The 21,278-nt window shown below is 35.9% G+C and overlaps 2 protein-coding genes across 9 annotated transcripts in view; one reads left to right on the forward strand and one right to left on the reverse strand.

The window, feature by feature from the left end:
* The window catches only part of LOC125829084 (uncharacterized), a 1,125,066-nt gene that overhangs the window by 64,599 nt on the left and 1,039,189 nt on the right, over nucleotides 1-21,278 (forward strand). The gene's annotated exons all lie outside the window — the stretch shown is intronic.
* The window catches only part of LOC125829078 (uncharacterized), a 161,157-nt gene that overhangs the window by 35,930 nt on the left and 103,949 nt on the right, over nucleotides 1-21,278 (reverse strand). For 5 of the 8 annotated variants that reach the window (XR_007443071.1, XR_007443072.1, XM_049508354.1 and 2 more), the window contains exons 4-9: nucleotides 16,447-16,555; nucleotides 8,512-8,610; nucleotides 7,603-7,645; nucleotides 4,697-4,768; nucleotides 4,459-4,554; nucleotides 4,052-4,297 (exon numbers count right to left, since the gene is read on the reverse strand). Coding sequence is in view for 4 of the 8 variants with exons in the window: in XM_049508354.1 (XP_049364311.1) it covers nucleotides 4,052-4,297; nucleotides 4,459-4,554; nucleotides 4,697-4,768; nucleotides 7,603-7,645; nucleotides 8,512-8,610; nucleotides 16,447-16,555 (665 nt within the window). In the remaining 4 variants the exon portion in view is untranslated. Of the gene's footprint in view, nucleotides 1-4,051; nucleotides 4,298-4,458; nucleotides 4,555-4,696; nucleotides 4,769-7,602; nucleotides 7,646-8,511; nucleotides 8,611-16,446; nucleotides 16,556-21,278 lie in introns of those variants that run through there. The other 3 variants (XM_049508353.1, XR_007443074.1, XR_007443073.1) reach the window with 3 other exon arrangements.

Here is a 21,278-nt window from a genome sequence, read left to right on the forward strand (position 1 = left end):
TCCTCAAGCATCGCATCATACCATCCAGGATGGTTCAAAGCTTCCTTCACTGTTTTGGGTATAGAGATGGAGTCTAAAGAAGCAACCAAGGACCTCGACATAGAGGATAAACGGTCATAGGAAACAAAATTAACAATGGGATATGTGGATTGACAAGTCCTTTTACCTTTGCGAAGAGCAATAAGGAGATCCAAATTCCCTAAAGGATCAAGTGAAGAAAGATTTGATAACAGAGGAACCGGTGCAGAACATGTATCATCAATCTCTCGTCTTCTCGAATAAACTTGAACAATTGTTGGTCTTGCTAAAGCAGAAGTTGTAGGTCCAATAGTCAATTGGTGTTCAATAGGGGAACTAGGAGATTGAAGAACATTATTTGATTGTTCTGTCACAACACAAGTAACCTGATAAACTAACCACTCATCTTCCTCTTCTTGAGTTGTAGAAATGGGAGGTGCATAGAAGAATGGTGTAAGTCTCTGAAAATACCACATTATTTGACACCAAGTATTTACCAAGCTCAGTAGAATAACATCGATTACCCTTCTGAAGGCGTGAATAACCCAAGAAAACACACTTCAATACCTTAGGGTCCAACTTGGTAACAGATGGCCGAACATCTCGAACATAACACGTGCTTCCAAATACCTTAGGCTCCACCGGAAATAGTGACTTGTTTGGAAAAAGAACATTGTAAGGCACATTACCAACAAGAACAGTCGATGGCATGCGATTAATCAAAAAACAAGTTGTAAAGGCTGCATCAGCCCAAAATTGTTTAGGAACCTTCATTTGGAACAAAAGTGCTCGAGCTGTCTCAAGTAGGTGCTTATTCTCTCTCAGCAACTCAATTTTGAGAGGGTGTATCAACACATGAAGTTTGATGGAGAATACCATGTTGTCTCATGTAGGACTGAAACAATTCTGACATATATTCTTTAGCATTATCACTCCTTAGAATACGCACTGAAGTATTGAACTGAGTTTTGACTTCAGCACAAAAAGCATAAAAGTGAGTAAACACTTCAGATCGACTCTTCATAAAATAAATCCAAGTCATTCGAGAGAAATCATCCACAAATGTGACAAAATACTTACGTCCGATTTTGGAAACAACAGGACATGGTCCCCAAACATCTGAATGAACTAACTCAAAATTTGACTCTACCCGCTTATTAACCCTTGGATTTGTTGAGCTACGATGGTGTTTGGCAAATTGACACGACTCACAATCTAGTGAAGGAATATTTTGAAACTGAGGACAAAGCTTCTTCAACATAGGTAAAGAAGGATGTCCTAATCGACAATGTGCCTTAAATGGAGACACGGCACAAGAGTAGGCAGCAAAAAGAGGCTCCCAATATTCATCAAGAATGTAGAGACTATCAGATACTTGTCCTTTACCAATAACTTTATTTGTCTTCAGATCACGAAACAAACAATGATCGGGAAAGAATGAGATATAACAGTTTAGGTCTATGGTAAGCTTACTAACAGATATCAAATTAAAGGCTAACTTTGGTAGACCTAATACAAATGACAAGGTAACAGTTCCAGATCCTATAGATCCTATAATATTACAGATTGAACCATCAGCAACCGTCACAGGAGAGAGTGCTCCGTGTGATCGAAAGCTAGAATATATATTAGGATTACCTGTCATGTGATCTGTGGCACCTGAATCGATCACCCATTTATTTGAAGAGGATATAAGACATGTTTTTCCTGACTCAACAAGGGTAGTAACTGAAATAGATTCTTTTTGTAATTTTTGATATTGTGAGAATTTTGCGAACTCTTCCGCCGAAACCAAAGTTCTTTAATCCGAAGACATAGGAGCCACAATTTCAGTCATTCTCTCCAAATATTTTAGCAGCACGAGAACTCATCAACAGAAAATATAACCAGAAGCATATACGTACCCCACAAACACTGATGAACAAATTCTAAAAATGATTTTATCAACTAAGAAACCAATTGCCCACCCAAAATAAAGAATCTGAGTACTTTACCAGTAGACGAGCATGTAATGAACAATCAAATATCCAAATCCTGAACCGCAGCTTATGACCAAACAACAACAATTATCTGAACTGAAGTAGAAGCTAGAAGCCACAGAACCACAAATCACAAACCAGATTCAGTGTAGCAGAATAGAAACGAACTTGGAAGTGACAAACAAACTTTCCAGATCATATTTTAACACCAGTACAGACCTGAGAAGTGACGAACAGACTTTCCAGATCGTATTTTAACACCAGAACAGACCTGAGATTCGCCAGAAATACGTGTCGATGCCATAAATTAAAACACAATCAATTCAGCCAGACACGCACCTTCACGTGCCGGCGCGTGATGAACAAAAGACTGTATGACCGGTGCGTGAGAGCCACTCGCTTCACAACCAGATGCCGGTGAAGACTGGTTTGGATGAAAAATATACTCCGCCTCCTTCTGTGGTGGTGATAACACAGACTGACCACTTTAAATCAGTGGAATAGAAATCCAAACTTCTTCCGTAACACAGCCAAAACGACACGAGCCTATTGGCTCTGATACCAGGTAATTGAATGGAAGATGTTGTCTTATTCCAGTAGGTGAAGAGTGAATAAATACAATACATAAGGTGCTAACTAAGGAAAGAAATAAAGAGTGATTCCTACAGATCTGCAGTGATCCCTATAAATCTGTTGCCTGTATATAGCTATGTATATTACTAAGATTAAGTCTATATACATTCTATAACAGTTATAATTGTTTTATCAAACAAAAAAGAGAAAGAATCTCCCTGCCTCATCCCTCTGTGTGAAAGAAAAAATCTTTCAGGTGACCCATGGATCAAGATGGAGAATCTTACTGTGCTAATACAGAACTCATCTAGTTAACTCATTTCTCTCCAAAATGCACCCTTCAGAATGCTGATAAGAAAATTCCTATATGTCAATCAAGCTTGTGTAAAATCCCTGATAAGAGATACAGTATGTTGCATTTGAAACTCTTATCAAAATATTCCCTCAAATAAAATTTCCCATGATCTTGATAACATCTTCCTTAACTTAGGTTTGATCTCTGTAGTTTGTGACAGGTTAGTTCTTTGTTTCTTCCCAAACCAATAATTTAGTTTGTCTTCTCTTGTTTAGGCTAGGGTCTAAGTTTCATATACTTGGATATGTGTACAACTCCTACCCTTTATTGATTCCTTGTTCTAATTCTTTATTATAGTTCTTCAATTCCTGTTCTTGTGTTCTTGAACTGATTATACTCAATTTGGAGGTAATAGGTATCAACACTTGATCTTGTGTTTCTGCATCATTGATGACTAGACTAACCAAACAAAGATATGGAGCTAAGAAGTTTCCTCGACCCGATTTGATGTTCTGAACATCTCTGCCAAAAGACTCTTACAAAAGACGATGCAGAAACAAATGACTGAGTTCCATTGTTTTTCCTATATATAATGCAACGAATCAAGGTCATGGATATATAACTTTTATTTCAACCACAGCCCGTAGTCGTACTAAGCCTTTCAAGTAGTTAGGACCAACCGAACTATTGCTCAGACTAACAAAAAATATTGCCGTACCTGTGTCGGATCCTCCAAAATTGCACTACTTTTGGATGATCCGACACGCATCCGTCGGTATTTTTGAAGAGTCCGAGGACAAAGGACCAAGTACATGCATAATGTTCAGAGGAAGCCTTTCATGTAAAAAGGATAGAGTAAATACATTAATTTAAGTGAAACTTTTATTTGACAAATAGAAGGTGTTGATAGAAGCTTCTTGCAGGTTGAGAACAAACTGGGTATAGGATCAGAGTTTACAAGTGAAGATCTGGGGGTCCATATTAATCAGGCTGCCTGCATTAGAATACTCATATTTTTTTGGCCTATTATCCTCTTGTTTACGCTGCACTTGTGGAAGTGTTTGGTCACTCTCAAATACAATACTGACAACTGTAGCAAGTGGGAACATCAAGCACATGAATGACTCTTTGTTCTTTCTATTACATTCATGAAAAAAAAATCACTGGTGCAGAACTAGTTTATTACCTGCACTAGGTTACACTCAGTCCTCTTAGGAGAGCTTACATCACCCCTTACCCCAGCAGAGAAAATGTTGATGCCTCGTTTTGCATTGTCTGGCACATTTGCATCACATTTAAAGTCCCAGTTGAGGATCTGAAGCATCAGACGCAATGCTGCTGTACAAACTTTAACTTCAGGAATGGCAGCCTCTGATTCAGCTATTTTATTGGAGACACTAACAGCAGCATCTTGTGCCCAGCAGTAAAACAACTGCACATTGGAAGTAGAAAAGAAAAACAAGGAACAAAGAACTCTTGTGAACCATATGAAACTAGTCAAAATTGAAGAAACTGCAAACTGAACTGAGGGGGCTGATGCAAGCTGTAACCAAGTCAGAGAAAAACATCAATGCATATGGTCTACTGACTAACCTTTAGATATTCTAACTCAAAAGAGACTCGGCATTGCTCATGAAACTCCCTAGGAAGAGCCATAGCAATTGAAGTAGATGGTGAAAATTCAGATACCTGAAAAAGATGCAGAACAAATTTAACAGAAATTTTTTTGTAATGAACACTGAATTTGATTCTACCACATAAAAGAGAGTAAATGTAAAATAGTAGTAACAGCTTTGATTGAAAGTTATAAGATATCGCATGTGTGATGTACCAAGGATTCCAGAAAGTTCAATCCAATGAACTGCACATCAAGACCATGGCCACCAACTATCGCCTGTCTCACCTGTAGTAAAACGAGAATAAAGATCCTATGCATCGAAAAATTATTTAGCACATTCAATTTGATAAAATTGTTACTCATTCTACTGTAGCATCAAAAGACACAACTGTGACTAAAAGCAGTTGTGATTAAGTAGGCATTTGGATAGATTTGGTTGAGATTTGAAAATAGTATTTGAAGTTAAGTTGGAAAGGGATATTTGGAAGTTGAGAGCGCAAAGATAATGGGGAGGAGGTACTATCCCTCTTCATGGTATAAGGCTATAGGCCTCGTTCTGGGAGATATTTCTTAATGTACTGGAAAATTCTTGTGCCAACGATTATGCTCTTGAGACAATGAGAAATGCAGCTCCATTCCAAAACTTTCTTTCCACAGCATCTTCCTCCTAACTCTAAAACAAACCATGAGACCACTTCCTTGAAAGACATGTGCTCCAACTTCCCTAATTGTGCGGAGAAGTAGGAGTTTCCCCCTACGTAGACAAACATACAAGTCCTCATCACAATAAAAACTCATGCCAAATATCATATCTAATGTAAGTGTACTAATAGCTAAGCATATGCTCCAACCAGCTAGTTTTACCGATAGGAATCCTTTAATTCCATCATGATTTTTTCTTATTTTTTACCTGATTCACATTGATTCCGAAATATTTTCATGTATGAACGTACAATTTTGCATTTCTACAAAATTTCTCTTGATGATCGTTTTATACTAGAGGTCCAAGCAGTGATGCCATGCGCGGTTCAGTGTGGTCGATTATTTCTAAGAAACTGTACCATAATATTTTTCGATTACTCTATGATGTATAACCAAAATTAGACTTTTTGAAACCATCCTAATCTCTTGGTTTCTCTTTGATTTTGGTGCGGTTCAGTTAATTTTTCTATTTTTTAAATGTCATTTGATGGCTATTGCAACCAATAAAATCTGACAGATTTAAATTCCTAAAAGTTACAATAACATAGAATGAGAATATTTTTGCGTTTGTAATACATCTTATAATGCCAATTGACAAAAGCAATATACTTATTATGCTTATCATATCACGTGATGCATCATTCTTATTATGAATAGGCGTATGAAAATTTGTATTAGATTTAAAATGGAATCAGTAATTGGTTTTGTTGAACAATTAAGTTTGTGTACTTAAGCATGCTTTGTAATGTGGATATCCTGTTTTCTTGTACATGATCATTACTCTATCAAGGAAGTGTTTTATTATATGTAGTTGGCCATAGAGGTTTCAGAAACGTCTATTTTCTTTTTAAAAAAAATAATAATCTATAATTGAATATACAAAGCAAATATTGTGGAAATCTCACATCAAAGTACAGTAGCCTACAACTAACGCCGATGGATTGAGTATGTCTTTTGTTACTATGCTGAAACTTAATGTTTAGATAATCACTAAGAACAAACTAGTGCTGAGTACTTGAGTTGTTGTAGCAGTGACAATATGTTTTGAATTTTGGTATTGTAGTCCTTTTAAACAAAGATTTATCCCAAGACCCAAGTACCAAGGTTCAAGATACTTACTATTTTAAACTTAACCTGTAAAAAGTTATTTATTTATTTATATATATATATATATATATTCGGTTCGGTTCAGAAATTTATTGGACTTCTTTATAAAATATAAAATCCACCTTAATTATTCGGTATGGTTTTAGATTTATATATCCTCAATTTTATTCAAGAAAACCAAAAATCGATTTGGTTCGATCGGCTCAACCAGCTTTTAAAAACCATTGACACCCCCCTAGGTCCAACATTTACTTTCATATAATAATTTTAGATTAATAATCACCTATAGAACTAGCATTATGCTCATTTTGTAAAACGTAGAGTTAGCCTTTTACTTTTTTAAGCTATCTTCTATTTTACTCCATTTCAAGAGAGTGATATGTGACCCCAAAGAAATCTGAGATTCTCTTTTTCTTGCAGAGAAATGTCGGGATCATTATAGTAATACCCTTAAGATCCTATTCCCAATGTATGCCGCAGCTGCAATTGAGGCATAAGGCCCTCTTTGAACATGTCTTAAAAGCAAGAGGTCTATGTTAGCTGGAATGTTTGCTGAGATTGGAGCTTACAGATGTGTCCAGAGGAAATAAAACCCAACCAGGATTATGGAGCATTTCCTCATTTGCATAATTTCAGAGGAAAAGCTAATTATGATGAACATTTCCTCACATCACGCCCTTTAGAGGGAGATCCACTAAGAGAATAACAAAAGAGCTAGGATCTATGGAAAATCTCAGTACCTTAGGTCTAAAAGGTGAGAGGGGTCTGATATCCAGTCAAGCTCTCAGAGAGTTATCAGGCAGCTCAAGTTGGTCCAACAAGCTCATAAACTGTATTTGTACTGTCACTGAGACAGTACATATAACATGACAGCATCAACACACAACTGACAACTTATCCACTTGTCATCTCATGCTGAGGAGAAATCTGTAGCGGAAACAATGGATTGCTTTGTAATCATGTTTTATTATGTGGTGTTAGAGATGTCACCTTTACAATACATTGTGGATGTTTCAAGTGGAAAACAAGTTTCAAAGTTTAGGTGGAATTTGAATGGTATGATACGTCTGTCTTGTCTAGTTAATTCACTTTGAGAAAGTACATTACCTAATTGAATTATAAAACAAACATCATGAAACCGTCTCGACTTCTCAGTTAAAGGTAGCAATCAGCAAAAAATTCTACCTTTAACATATTACCAAAGAAAATAAGTCTTCAGACAGATGGATAATGCAAGGAAAGCATGTACTTGGACCAGAAATATCCACTAAATGCTGAAATTATAAACTTGAAAAAAGAATGTGACAGACCTCAAGGAAAAATGTCTCCTTCTGAGCTGCACTGAATTCTATCCTACAAGATGGGACACAAGAACCAGACATGAACGACTTTTAAGTACCTATTGCTTGCAAATTTATGATATCATGTACACGAAAGCTAAATTAAGGAACTGCTCATATCAAAGATAATACTTGTGTTGGCTAAGCACATGAATACTAACCAAAGGAAGTGATAATCATAGCATGCTAGAATTAAAAGATCAAAGATGCCATAAAAATAAACTTGTCATTTTGAAGATTGAAAAGTCCCTTGCACCCCTTAAATATAAAACATGGTTTCCTTGTATGTTTTTTAACTTATCTAGCACAGTCTCCAGGTTACAAAGATTACCCCAGTTATTTCCCTGGTAACGTATATTTTTTAATTCTAAGCCAGAAATCACAACCACAAGAACATATTTATTTCCCTTGCTGAGGTATACCACTGTCATCCATACACATGTTATAACCAAAAAAATCCGTGAGGGCCAGTGGCGCCTGGTTAAAAACTCGGTGGATAATGGGCCCATCCCTCAACCTTCCTCCAATTAAATACCAGTCTTTTGACTGTGGCATGGTTCAAACCAGTGACGTGCACCTAACACACACATCACACGCTATGCTCTTACCACTAGACCATGTCTCAAGGGGAAATCTCCTTTTGTTTAATCACAAAACCTCGGTGTATCAAATATAATTAAATCACAAAAGTATATCAAAAAAATTATAATGCATACATGTGTGTGTGTGTTCACAGATATGTGTATACAGAATTCAGCTAGTTTAACAGCATAAATATACTACTTTTGGAATCACATAACAAGTCGCGTTAGCAGTACATTATATGACCCGTGAATTATGATCTGCTTGACTACAAATTTCCAATATAGAGCCACTTACCAGCCTCTTTTTATCAACTGGGCAGCTACAGATGCAACTTTTGCTTGAACATAGCCCTCAGGTGAACTAGCATGTTGTGTAGCAGAGTGAAAACAAAAGCTGCAGTAAATGACTAAATTTTAGAAGAACACCAGAGTAGAAAGATGTATTGTATCATTTTTTCGGGGCAATTCTTGACAAGGGTGGGGGAGTTGTATATCTTACAGATTTGGCATTGATGAGAAAGCGGCAGTAAATGACTAAATTTTAGAAGAACACCAGAGCAGAAAGATGTATTGTATCATTTTTTCTGGGGAGGGGGGGCAATTCTTGACTAGGGTGGGGGAGTTGTATATTTTACAGATTTGGCATTGATGAGAAAGATATATAGAAATAACAGAAAGCCTAAGCTACTTTTTTAGGAAGGTAACAGTTAATCTATATATTCACAGGTATACTACATCAAAAGTCTCCAGTCAAAAGTGTAGATCTTACATTTGATTTCCTATACTTTACTAGATTACAACCAGTCTATAGTTGTATAAATGTCTTCTGCTTGACCTATCACTACCTGCTTACACCGAAAATAATACAGAGCTAGAGAATTCAACTTAAATTTCTGAATGTTGCTCTGCTACTCCTCAAAACACCTCTGATTTCTCTCCATCCATACTATCCCCATCATATGCTGGCTGAGACAATCTTCCAGCTCTCATCCTTCTTAGCTGCATTGACAGCCCTATTCCAACACTTCTACACTTCTTTTATGCTTCCTGACTTCACCCATTTGATTTTCCTCATATTGATAAAAATCTGCCACAATTGATCGATCCGCTTGCAATGTAAAGAGAGATGGTTGATCGTTTCTACTTGTTCTTCAAAAAGAAACATCTAGAGCAAAGCTGGAAAACCTCTTTTGTTCAAGTTTTCATTAGTCAGTACTTCCTCCTTAGTCAATAGCCAAGAGAAATAATTTACCTTGTAAGGCACTTTGGTTCTCCGTGTCATCCTCCATGGCCACTCTATCTCTTGGATTCCAATGGAATTTAGATAATTTAGATATCTGTATGCAGAGTTAACAGTGACATTCCCTTTTTTTTTTTGAGAAGGTAACATTTTTTGTATAACTATATGCTGCATAAAAACTACAGCTGTCCATACTTACAAGGAAATATAGGAAGATGTACTAAGCTATAGCCTACTTACAGAGATCCTAGAACATCATTAAAAGATTCTATATCTTCCATATATTCATGTTTACACCAAAAATAGAAAAGGGCTAGGCACTTCATCTTCTGTTTCTGGATAGAGCTATGATTATCTTCAAAATGCCTTTGATTTCTCTCTTTCCAAACTGTCCACCAAATACAAGCAGGGATAATCTTCCATCTTTCTTTCTGTTCTGACAGAGTGCTATATTTGTTCCAGCACTCCAACACTTGAAGTGTATCTCTTGGCATCACCACGTGATCCCTTTTAAATTAAGGAAAATCCTCCAAAGTTGTCCAGTTAACTTCAGTGTAAACAAAGATGGTTGATTGTCTCTGATTCTTCTCTGCACATATAACATTTAGGGCATAAGTGGAAGCCCCTTTTCTTAAGTCCTTCATGAGATAGGACTGTTTTCCTGGCCATGAGCCAAATGAAACAAGCCACTTTGTGAGGAATTTTGACTTTCCAAATTAGTCTCCATGGCCAACAATTAATCTGGTTGTTAGAATGGTTAAATTCTTTGTAAGCTGACTTGACTGGAAATCTCCCTTGTTTATCCACTTTCCATGCAAGATTGTCTTCCAAAGAGGAGGGAGGGGCCTTTGAATAGATTGAGAGTGTTGTAGAATTCTGCCAAGTTATCTATCTCCCAATCATTAAGGTGTCTTCTGAAGCTTAGATTCCAACCATGAGCATCCCACACTTCTCCTACCGTGGTATCTTGTAGTTGATTCAGGCTGAAGATAACCGGGAAAAGTTGCTTTAGTGGACGTTGACCTAACCAGTTGTCTGACCAGAAAGATGTTCTCAAACCATTACCCACTTGATGATTGCACTTACTCATGAGTTGTGCCCCCAAATTTCTGATAGACCTCTATAGACCGACTACATAAGGTGTAGTGACTGACTTGGTTGTCCATTCCCCATCCATTTCATACTTTTGACTAATTACCTTTTTCAAGAGAGATTGTTCATTTGAGGCAAACCTCCATAACTATTTCATCAAAAGACTAGGGTTCTGAGTTATCAGGTACTTGATTTCCATACCACCATACTTTTTGCTGGTGATCACTGACTACCGTTTGACCAAATGTATCTTCCTGGTATCACAGTTGCCTTGCCAGAGGAAGTTTCTTCTGAGAGCATCTATCTTCAGACATAGCCATTGTTAACTCTGTCCAATTGATCTTTCTGTGTGCTATCTTGTCACATTGAAATCCCCACAAAACACCCAAGGACATGTGTAATTGTTCTTTAGATTGGTTAAATCCCTCGACAATTCCCTTCTGATAACTTCGTTCCAGTCAGCATAAATTGAACTTAGGAACCAACTTATGTTCATATTAATGCCTTCAAATCTGCATGTGATTACTAGCCCAGAAGCCTCCACCAGTTCACCTTTCCACATTCTCCTGTCCCATAACACTGTTATACCCCCACTTATCCCCACAGCCTCTTGATGTAATTCTCCCAGCCATCTGTTAAACCACAATTGTTTGATCAATTGTGTATCTACTCCTGTCAATTTTGTTTCCACTAGGACGTAAATATTTGCACCCTACTGTTGAAGAAGACTCCTAATTAATCTTCTTTTATTCTCGGTGTTTGCCCCCAAACATTCCATGTCACAACTTTAATCATTGACCACTTGAAGTTGTCATTCTCCCCTTGCTTCTTTTTGATACAGGTAACATTCGTATATCAATCATCAGCTCAAAGCTGGTATCCAAAAATTTACATCATATCCTACCTCCACACTTGTGTGTCGGGCATAAACAAAAGATAAAGAAAAGAAATGAAGAAAAAGAAAACTATCCCTAGATCCTCCTTTATCTTTATAAGGACCCTAGAATGTCTACAATAGCCACAGGGTCATCTACTATATACTCTGAACTACACCAATAGCAAAAAGTGATAATGCAATTCATTTTAATCTTGTGCAGAGGGCTGCTCTTGTTATCAAAATTCCTAGAATTCCTTTCTTTCCATATGGTCCACCAAATAAAAGCTAGGACAATTTTCCATCTACTCTTGTCTGAGCTGCCACTTCCCTCCATATTCCAGCTTTCTAGAGCCTGTCCTGTCCTGTTCTCCCTGGAACAATCCAACTTATACCTCTGAAGCTAGTAAACAAATTCTACAGTTGGCCAACCACTTTACAATGTAAGATCAGATGATTAATTGTCTCTGCAACCTGCTCACAAAAACAACATCTTGGGCACATTTGTATTCCCCTCTTCATAAGACTCTCGTGTAAGTACAACCTCTTTCACCACCAACCAAGTAAAAACTACCACTTTATATGGTATTTTAACCTTCCATATAAGCTTCCATGGCAGAAAGTTAACTTGGGATCCTATCTGATTCATATTTCTATATGAAGAACTAACAGTGAATAAGCCTTTGTTATGACATTTCCATTTAATAGTGTCTTCTCCTTCCTTGAATCCTAAGAACTGATCAAGTGTTCCATAAAATTCAGTCAATCTTTCCACCTCCCGGTCTTGCATCAGTCTTCTATAGGTAAGGTTCCATCCATGTTCAGATCAAACTTCATAAAGAGTCGACTCTTGTTGTTGGTTCAGGTGATGAATATCTGGGAACAAGTGTTTGAGGCTTCCAGTCCCTAACCAGTTATCTTCCCAAAACCTGACCTTCCTCCCATTGTTCACATTACATTTAGTCTACGCATAGAAGCCATGCCATAAGTTTCTAATTGATCTCCACAAACTGGTTCCATATGTGGATGTCACTTCCTTAGTCTTCCAGGGTCCTTCCTTCCCATATTTGGCCTGGATCACCCTACCCCGGAAATCTCCACAACCACTTCATGAGAAGACTTTTGTTCTGCTTCCTAAGATTTTTGATTGCCAGTCCTTCCTGCTTCTTGGAAAGTAGCAGTGTCTTCCATTTGACTAGGTGGAAACCTTTATATTCCTTCTCACCGTAAAAAATTCCTTCTCAGAGCATCAATTCTTTCTTCTACCTTTGCTGGAAGGGGAAAAACTGACATTAAGTAAGTTGGTAATGCATCCAAGACTGAGTTGATCAACACTAATCTACCACCTCTTGATAAATATTGAGACTTCCACCTAGACAATCTTTTCTCACATCTTTCCACTACTCCATTCTATATCTCTTTGGATTTTCTTTTGGCACCCAAAGGCATACCCAAGTATGTTGCCGGTAACTGTCCTATTTCTCCACCCAAAATATCCACTAGATTTTGTATTTTGGGCACGTCATTGATTGGAAAGATGCGACTCTTTCTCCAATTAATGTGCAACCCTGATACTGACTCAAATAGTATGAAAACTATCCTCAAAATTTTTAGTTGGCTATCTTCTGCATCACAAAAAATCAAAGTGTCATCTGCATATTGCAGATGGGTGATTTCCAATCTAGTATTCACCTCTTTGACCACATTAAAACCCCTTATCCAATCATTCCTATGCGCTGTTTTAATCATATTGTTCAGGCCTTCCATGACTAGCAAAAATAAGAAAGGTGAGAGTGGGTCACCTTGTCTCAAGCCCTGCTTGCCGGAAAGAAACCTTCAGGGGAACCATTTATTAGTATTGAGAACTTGACAGTGCTAATGCAGAACCTTATCCATCTTATCTACTTCCTCCCAAAACCCATACTATGTAGAATTTCAAGCAAATACTCCCAGTTAACATGGTCATATGCCTTCTCTATGTCCAGTTTACACATTATGCCTGGGATTTTTTTTTTTTGAGAAAGGTAACTTGTATTATAAACAAAGAATACATAAGGAGTATTCTAGTAATACTTACATCCAAAAGTTGCTAAAAGAAAAGAACTCCTATGGAGGTCATAAGAACTCTAAAATACTAGGAATATCCTCTGCATCTTGAGGATATTCATGTTTACACCAAAAAAAGAAAAGAACTATGCAATTCAACTTCAAATTTTGCATAGAGCAGCTCTTGTTTTTAAAACATCTCTGGTTCCTCTCCATCCATATAGACCACCAAATGCAGGCAGGGACAATCTTCCATCTCTCCCTGTGTCCTGACTGATTCCCATCTCTGTTCCAGCAAGCTAGAGCTTCTTTGATGTTCCTTGGCATAGTCCAACTGATGCCCCTTAAGTTGATGAAAATCTGCCACAACTTCGCATCCTCTCTACAATGTAGAAAGAGATGATTTATTGTCTCGACCTCACATTCACAAAACCAACACCTGGAACAGATTTGCATGCCTCTTTTCATGAGGTTGTGTTGAGTGAGTGCAGCCTGATTGGCTAACAGCCAAGTGAAGCATGCTATCTTGAGTGGTATCTTGACTTTCCAAATCATCTTCCAAGGCCATCCACCTATATGAGTACCAGGTCTTTGTGAGCTTCTATAAGCCGAGCCAACTGAAAATCTGCCTTGCTCATCTGGATTCCAAAATAGATTGTCCTCATCTGTGTTTAGATCTTTGTACTGCCCTAGAATGTTGAGTAGCTCAACTATTTTATTGACCTCCCAATCATTTAGATGTCTTCTAAACCTTGGATCCCACCCTTGATTATCTCTCATTTCTCTGATTGTAGCCTCTTTTTGAAGGATCATGTTGAACAAAATAGGGAACCTATTTCTCAAAGTCACCTGATCCACCCATTTGTCTTCCCAGAACAAAGTCCTTCCACCATTCCCTACCTTGATTTTGCATTTGTTAAAAAATTTGATCCATAAATTTCTAATGGATCTCAATACTCCAGATCCATAGGGTTGTGTGGACAGGTTGGTGATCCACAAATTCTCCATACCAAACCTAGCTTTATTGTTTCCTTCCAGAGAGCCTGTTCTTGTGAGGCAAATCTCCATAACCACTTCATACGTAAGCTTTGATTCTGGATTTTCAGATTCCTTATCCCCAAACCTCCTTCCTTTTTGCTGAGAATGACTTGGTCCCACTTCACTAGATGGAATTTATGATTATTAGGATCACAATTTCCTTGCCACAAAAAATTCCTCCTAATTGCATCCATTCTATCAATCACATTTGCAGGCATATGGAAAACAGACATCATATATGTGGGTAGAGCATCTCGCACACTGTTGATGAGTGTGACTCTTCCTCCCAAGGACAATATTGACTCTTCCAGTTCACCAGCTTCTTCTCACACTTTTCTAGAATGTTGTTCCAGATACCTTTTGACCTGCTCTTGTCACCCAAAGGCATGCCAAGGTATGTTGTGGGGAGATCTCCTATCTTCCCCCCTAGAATATTTGCAAGCATGCTTATCCTAGGCACCTCATTGACAGGAAAGATGAAGCTCTTTCTCCAATTGATGTGTAGGCCTGAGATGGCTTCAAAAAGGATCAGAATTACTCTCAAGTACTTTAGTTGAGAGTTGTCTGCATCACAAAATATCAATGTGTCATCAGCATACTGTAAGTGGGAGATGGCCAGACCTTGTCTGTTATTCATATTAGCATTTTATCCTTCACTCTTGAGTCAAGACATTCATTTGCAATGAGAACAGCATCAATGATCTGTCTTTCTTTCAGAAAGGCCATTTGTTGAGTGTCAACCAGCTTTGGCATCACCTTCTTTAGCCTTTTTGTAAGAAGAATTTTGGAAATTAGTTTGTAGACACTTCCAATCAGACTGATTGGTCTAAAATCTTTCAATTTGTTGGCTCCATTCTTCTTTGGAACAAGTGCAATGTAAGTTGCATTAAGGCTCTTTTCAAAATCTTCCTGAGAATGGAAGTTCCGGATGGTAGCCATCACATCCCCCTTTAGAATCTCCCCCCGCTTCTCGGTTCTCCATCTTTAAAATTCATATTAAAAGACAAATTCCTCACCTCCTTTGGGATGTTATAGAATTATTGTAATTCTTGTATATCTCCATATTTTGCCTGAAGAATTCCCTCTTTTGATCAATTTTCAAAAATAGTTCAAAAGCAGTCTTATTGCATCCTTCGAAGGCAGCATCAAATAATTTGTTTAGTTTAAGGACATTCGCTTGCACCCATAAAGAAGTTCTGTCATCAATGGCTTCCCCTGACAGAGGATCATCACCGGCAATAGGAAGACTAGGCAGCCAACATTGATGGGTCATGTGTCGAAAAGGTCTAGGCAGCCAACACAGAACAGCCTTGGGAAGTTTCTAAAAAGTGAGAATGGTCAGACAAATTAGACTAATTAGACTGAAGCTAACTGAAACCCAAGCTGGTGATCTATATCATCAAAAATAGGGATGGGCTCAAGGACTAAAGTTCTTTGTCAAGAGTTGGCCAGAACAAAGCCACATGCCCCCACACGCTAGACAGATCTCACTAGAGATCTTTTCCTCTACCTAGCATGACGGCTCCCTTTTCAGCGGGGATGATTGGTGTTTGCTTGCCAGAGAATGTCTGACCTGGTGGTGCTTTATCATAGCAATCACAAAAATAGAAGATCAGCAAAACAGATTGACAATGAATGGAAAATTGCAAGGCAACCATCTTTCTTTCTCCCGGAAGTCATTAGTAATGTACAACGACTTCCCTAATCTAGCTCTAACATCGTGTGAGAAATTAAACATGTAAAAAAAACTGAAAAAGTGAAGAATGAATGTCTTGGTTTTTCTCCCAAGCTATAGGGTATTTAAATAGTACATACATGTTACAACTATATTCTAAACTGGGAAGAAATCAAGAATACATAATTACATTATTTCCCTAATTGATTCTAACTATTATACACGATCGATCTTCTCAAGAAACATTATTTAAGCAACATCATACCTTATTAACCCTCTCTTGTCATCAATCTCAAGGAATACCCATTCCCTTAAAGCTGCATCTCGAATTGCTCCAGCAGCCTGGAACCTAGCATTTGCCAACTGAGAATTTTCTGGTAAAAGAAAAAGTAACATTAATGATAAATAGAACATTATTCTGTAAATAGGAACATTATTCTGTAAATTTTTAGCTACCAGGAGGCCAAAGTTTCTAATGAACTTTTGAAAATCATGTATATGGTGAATTTCATTCTTAAGAAAGAAAATATATTGTGCAGTACGCGTATGTGGTTAGAAAAGTCGCAAATTCTGGTATTTCTAAAACAACAATAATTAGGCGAGTAACATAGATTTATCTCATGGAATATGCTTTTTACATTTAGACCATATTTTTTTTTATCAAGCAAAGATTATTTAGACTATATTTTCTAGTAAAAAAAAGATAGAATATAACATGTGAATGGGTGGCTATACATATTTACCAAATCATTGGTGGGTTAAATTTATCCCAATGTTCTTTCATATTCCCTTTTTGGATGTCAACATTTACGTCATGGGCTACTTTCCAACCAATCCCCATAATTTGTTGGTCTCATCCCATGGTGTCCGAAGTTTCTAAGTCACTACTACCAAGCTGGTCTCTTCGAAATCTTTGTTGCAACCGTGTTGATGCAACATGGCTGTGGGTGTGGGTGTGGGTATGGGATTCACACTAGATTTGATTCCGTATGTTGAGTGCTTTGAATACATATATGACCAAGAAGTATAGATTGATTGGGTATTGGTTGCTTTTTGGGTTACTGTCATGTATTTTGAAATTGGTACCTGTGTATAGATTTCATCATGAGCAAACCAGTAAATCTATATATATATAAAGGAGGATCATAGACAAGGTGATGTGGCACCACTCTATGGCCTCCATTTGCATTTAGCCTTTTTCTTCTTTTTTTTGGCTTTTTAAAAAAAAAAAATTAATTATTATATTATAAAAATAAATTCCTTAAATTTATTACAAATAAATATTTTATTAATGAAGGAACATTTTTAACAAAAACTCTTCATATTCTTTTTTTATTTATTTGTCTCACTTGTAATAAAAGGAGAAACATAATTTATCATTTTTTGACTTTTTTTTAATTCAAATTAATTATTGTATTGTAAAAATATATTACTTAATTTATTACAAAAAAAAAAATTATTAATGTAGGAACATTTACAACAAAAAAACTCTCCACGTTCTTTTTTTCTATTTGTTTATCTCACAACTAATCATGAAATCATAATAAAAAATTTTACATTTTAAGTATTTTTATCTTTATTTTTTAATTTATTCACAAGGAGTTATTACCCATGACTTGCCCCTCTTTAATTTTTACTCTTAATAATATTCATAACTCTCATAATTTTTATGTCCATAACCTCCAAACTTAAATTTGTAAGTTTATGATGTCTTATGGTATTCCTTTATTTTGCCTATAAATTCATAATTAGTTTCATGAAGATTCACATTCACAATTATCCTTTCTCTTTTCATTATATTGGTTTGGTTTGTAACAAAAAAAAAGTACATGAAGGTAAGAAATATTTCATTGCAAATTTTTATTTTTTATTTCCTCTATTTTTGTCTATATAAATTTGTAGTTGGTTTGTGAATGAAACTAACATGTAACAAAAAAGTACATGAAGTTAATAAATATATCATTCTCAAGTCCTTATTTTTTCATTTTCTCTATTTTATCTATATAAATTTATAGTTATTTTCATGAAGATTCACATACAAAGTTATAATTTCTCTTCTTCATCATAGTTGTTTGTGAATTAACTAACATGTAACAAAAAAAAAAAATGAATGTAAGATATATTTCATTCTCAAGTCTTTCTTTTTATTTTTATGTACATAGACATGCTTTCTTAATATTTTTTTATGTTTGTATTATCATTCATCAAGCAAGTATGATTAAAAAAAATAGCTGTAATTCTTAACAATGTGTTGTCTGTATGCAATTGCTCTTTCTAATAGTTAGTTTTCCGGATATAATATAGTTTGATTATAATATTTGTTAGATTTCAAGAAATAATTATTGTTTAGTATTGTTAGTACTATTGAAAAGATAATATACAAATATATTACATATAGTTTAAATTTCGTTCTTTCTTTTGACATAATTATTTTTAATTGGTATATGATATTTTTTTTTATTTAGTTGGTTGCATATAATGAAAAGTTTGACTTATGGATCAAAACATGATGGCGGATCTACTTGCAAAGGAAGATGGTAGAAGGAAAAAAAATGAAGCATAATTAGAGATTATTTTTTCACTTTGAATTGTATTAGCAACTTAGTTACTTTTGCTAGAATTTTTTAAATTTTGATTTGTATAACTCATGTCTCTTCATCTTACTTGTAACTTTTAATATTAAATATTATTCATAACTTTTGTATGTTTCATTTTTTATAAATTTTATAAATATTTAATTAATGTTTAAAAAATTATATAAGCAAATATAATAATGACATAATAAAAAAATCAATTTTGTTTTGACGAAATCAGAGTTTGAATAGAAAATTAGTACTCCTACAAAAGATAGAGAAAATTAAAATATATAAAATATTTTCAACGTAATACAATATATTGTTATTTCAACATATTATCTCTTATTCCATTTACTTCACCACGGTGAATATCATTCTACTATATACATATACAAAAAGAATTATATTTTATATGTTTAAAAAAAAATGAAAAAACCTATGATATCACAGATGAAGAGAAATATTAATATTACCTATATATTCGATACTAACCTAAATATTACATATTTCATATTATTATCGTATAAATATTTCATATTGCCGCGCAAAGCGCGGATAATTTCACTAGTTTCATATATTATTAAAAGTGGGAAGCTCCAAAATATAAAGTTGATTACTATTTTATCCTTATACTAAATTAAAATATTATAGAATGTTTACTTAATTAAATAGTAATCATTTATGATAGAGTAAATTCCTCCTGTTTTTGAATAAATATTAACAAATTTTTTTTTTTTGCTAGTGTGAGGTGATTTTTTTTTAATCACTTTCCATGTAGATATCATAATCAAAATTACAGAACTTAGAGGGGGACATGGCAACCTTACCTCTGATCACAAAACATAGAGCTAAGAATGGAGTAAACTCCTCTATTGATGAAGGAATTTATTTTGTCTCCTAACAGCTCCCACCCCTCATTGAATGCATTTTCTAGAAGTATAATAATTGCCCTCTCCGTACCTTTAATGGATATTAAAAATATAAATTTGTCGTACATGTTAGACTTCAAAGACGTGAAAATATTGGTAACATAATCCTGCAACTCCAAGTTTTAAATGTGTTCCCTCTGAATCTAGATGTTTCGCTAAGTCTTCTCCAGATCCATGTGAGAGCCCCCTTACTTAGAATCATTCTTCTCATATTATTTCAGCTACTCTCTACCAGTCATACCATGTCCCCACCTTTAATCTCAACTCGGTGATATGGTATGACTTCCCCCTGATCGAAAATAAATTCTATTGTCCATCCTGGTCATAAGGAACAGGACGTCTAGAGAATAGAAAGAAAAAGGGAGAAAAAAAGAAGAATTTTTTGATGGAACAGTTCCACCATAATGGGTTCCAAAACCCAAAAGGGGTTTTAGAAGGATGCCTCGAAAAAAGTGCCTATGAGCATTTTCTTAAGTGGACATCACCTCGGTGCTTATAACTAATTAAATTCAATTAGTTTTAGTTTAATAGCTTTAACTAATCAATATATTTACTTTTTTTGAAAATGATAACGATGTATTATATCACAAAAGTACATGGGTTGTACTCAAACCTTATATACAGATGCACTCTAGACACTCCTACTCTATTTCTATATTGAGTCTAAAACATCAACTATAGAGGCAGTGTCATTTGAGTATAATTGATTACACCAAAAACATAACAACAAAATGCAGTTTAGTTTAACATCCTGCACACTATTTTCTATGCCTTCAAAACATCTGGAATTCCTTTCTTTCCAGATTGCCCACCATATTGAAGCAGGGATAATTCTCCATCTAGTTCTGTCTTTTGCAAGGGCACCTGCCTCCTCCCAGCTGTACAATGCCTCAGTAACTCTCCTAGGCATAGTCCAGGATATGCCTTTAAGACTCAAGAAAATCCTCCAAAGCTGCCGAGTGTATTTGCAGTGTAGAAATAGATGGTTTATAGTTTCTAAGGTTTCCCCACATAGGAAACACCTAGAGCATAAGGTTATCCCCCTTTTCATTACATTATCCTGAGTCAGGGCAGCTTCCTTAGCTAGCAGCCAAATAAAGCATGAGACTTTGTGTGGGATTCTACACTTCCATATTTGTTTCCAAGGCCAGATGGGACTCTGTTGGCTTGATTGATCCATCAGCCTGTAAGCTGAATGCACTTTGAACTCTCCTCTATTGTTGCCTTTCCACCAAAGCATATCCTCATATGCTTGAAGTCCAGTAAAGTTTCCAACCAAGTTGAGGAATTCTGCCAACCTCATCACTTCCCAGTCATTTGGTTCTCTCCTGAAGATGAAATTCCACCCTTGTGGTGTCCATAGTTCTTTGTCGGAACATTGCCAGATATTCAGGGAAAAGAGTTTCCAGGTTACCTTTCTCATGCCATTCATCCTTCCAGAATTTGATCTTGTTCCCATTCCCCACTTTCATCTTGAATTTGGGTTAAACTTCCTCCCATAATGCTCTTATGGATCTCCATAAACTGATCCCATAAGGTGTGGTCACAATCTTAGTCATCCAACTATCTTCATTCTCATATTTGGCACCTAT

Source organism: Solanum verrucosum, unplaced genomic scaffold, assembly GCF_900185275.1.
Source record: "Solanum verrucosum unplaced genomic scaffold, falcon-dt-bn FXZP01000007.1, whole genome shotgun sequence".
Classification (NCBI taxonomy): Eukaryota; Viridiplantae; Streptophyta; class Magnoliopsida; order Solanales; family Solanaceae; genus Solanum; species Solanum verrucosum.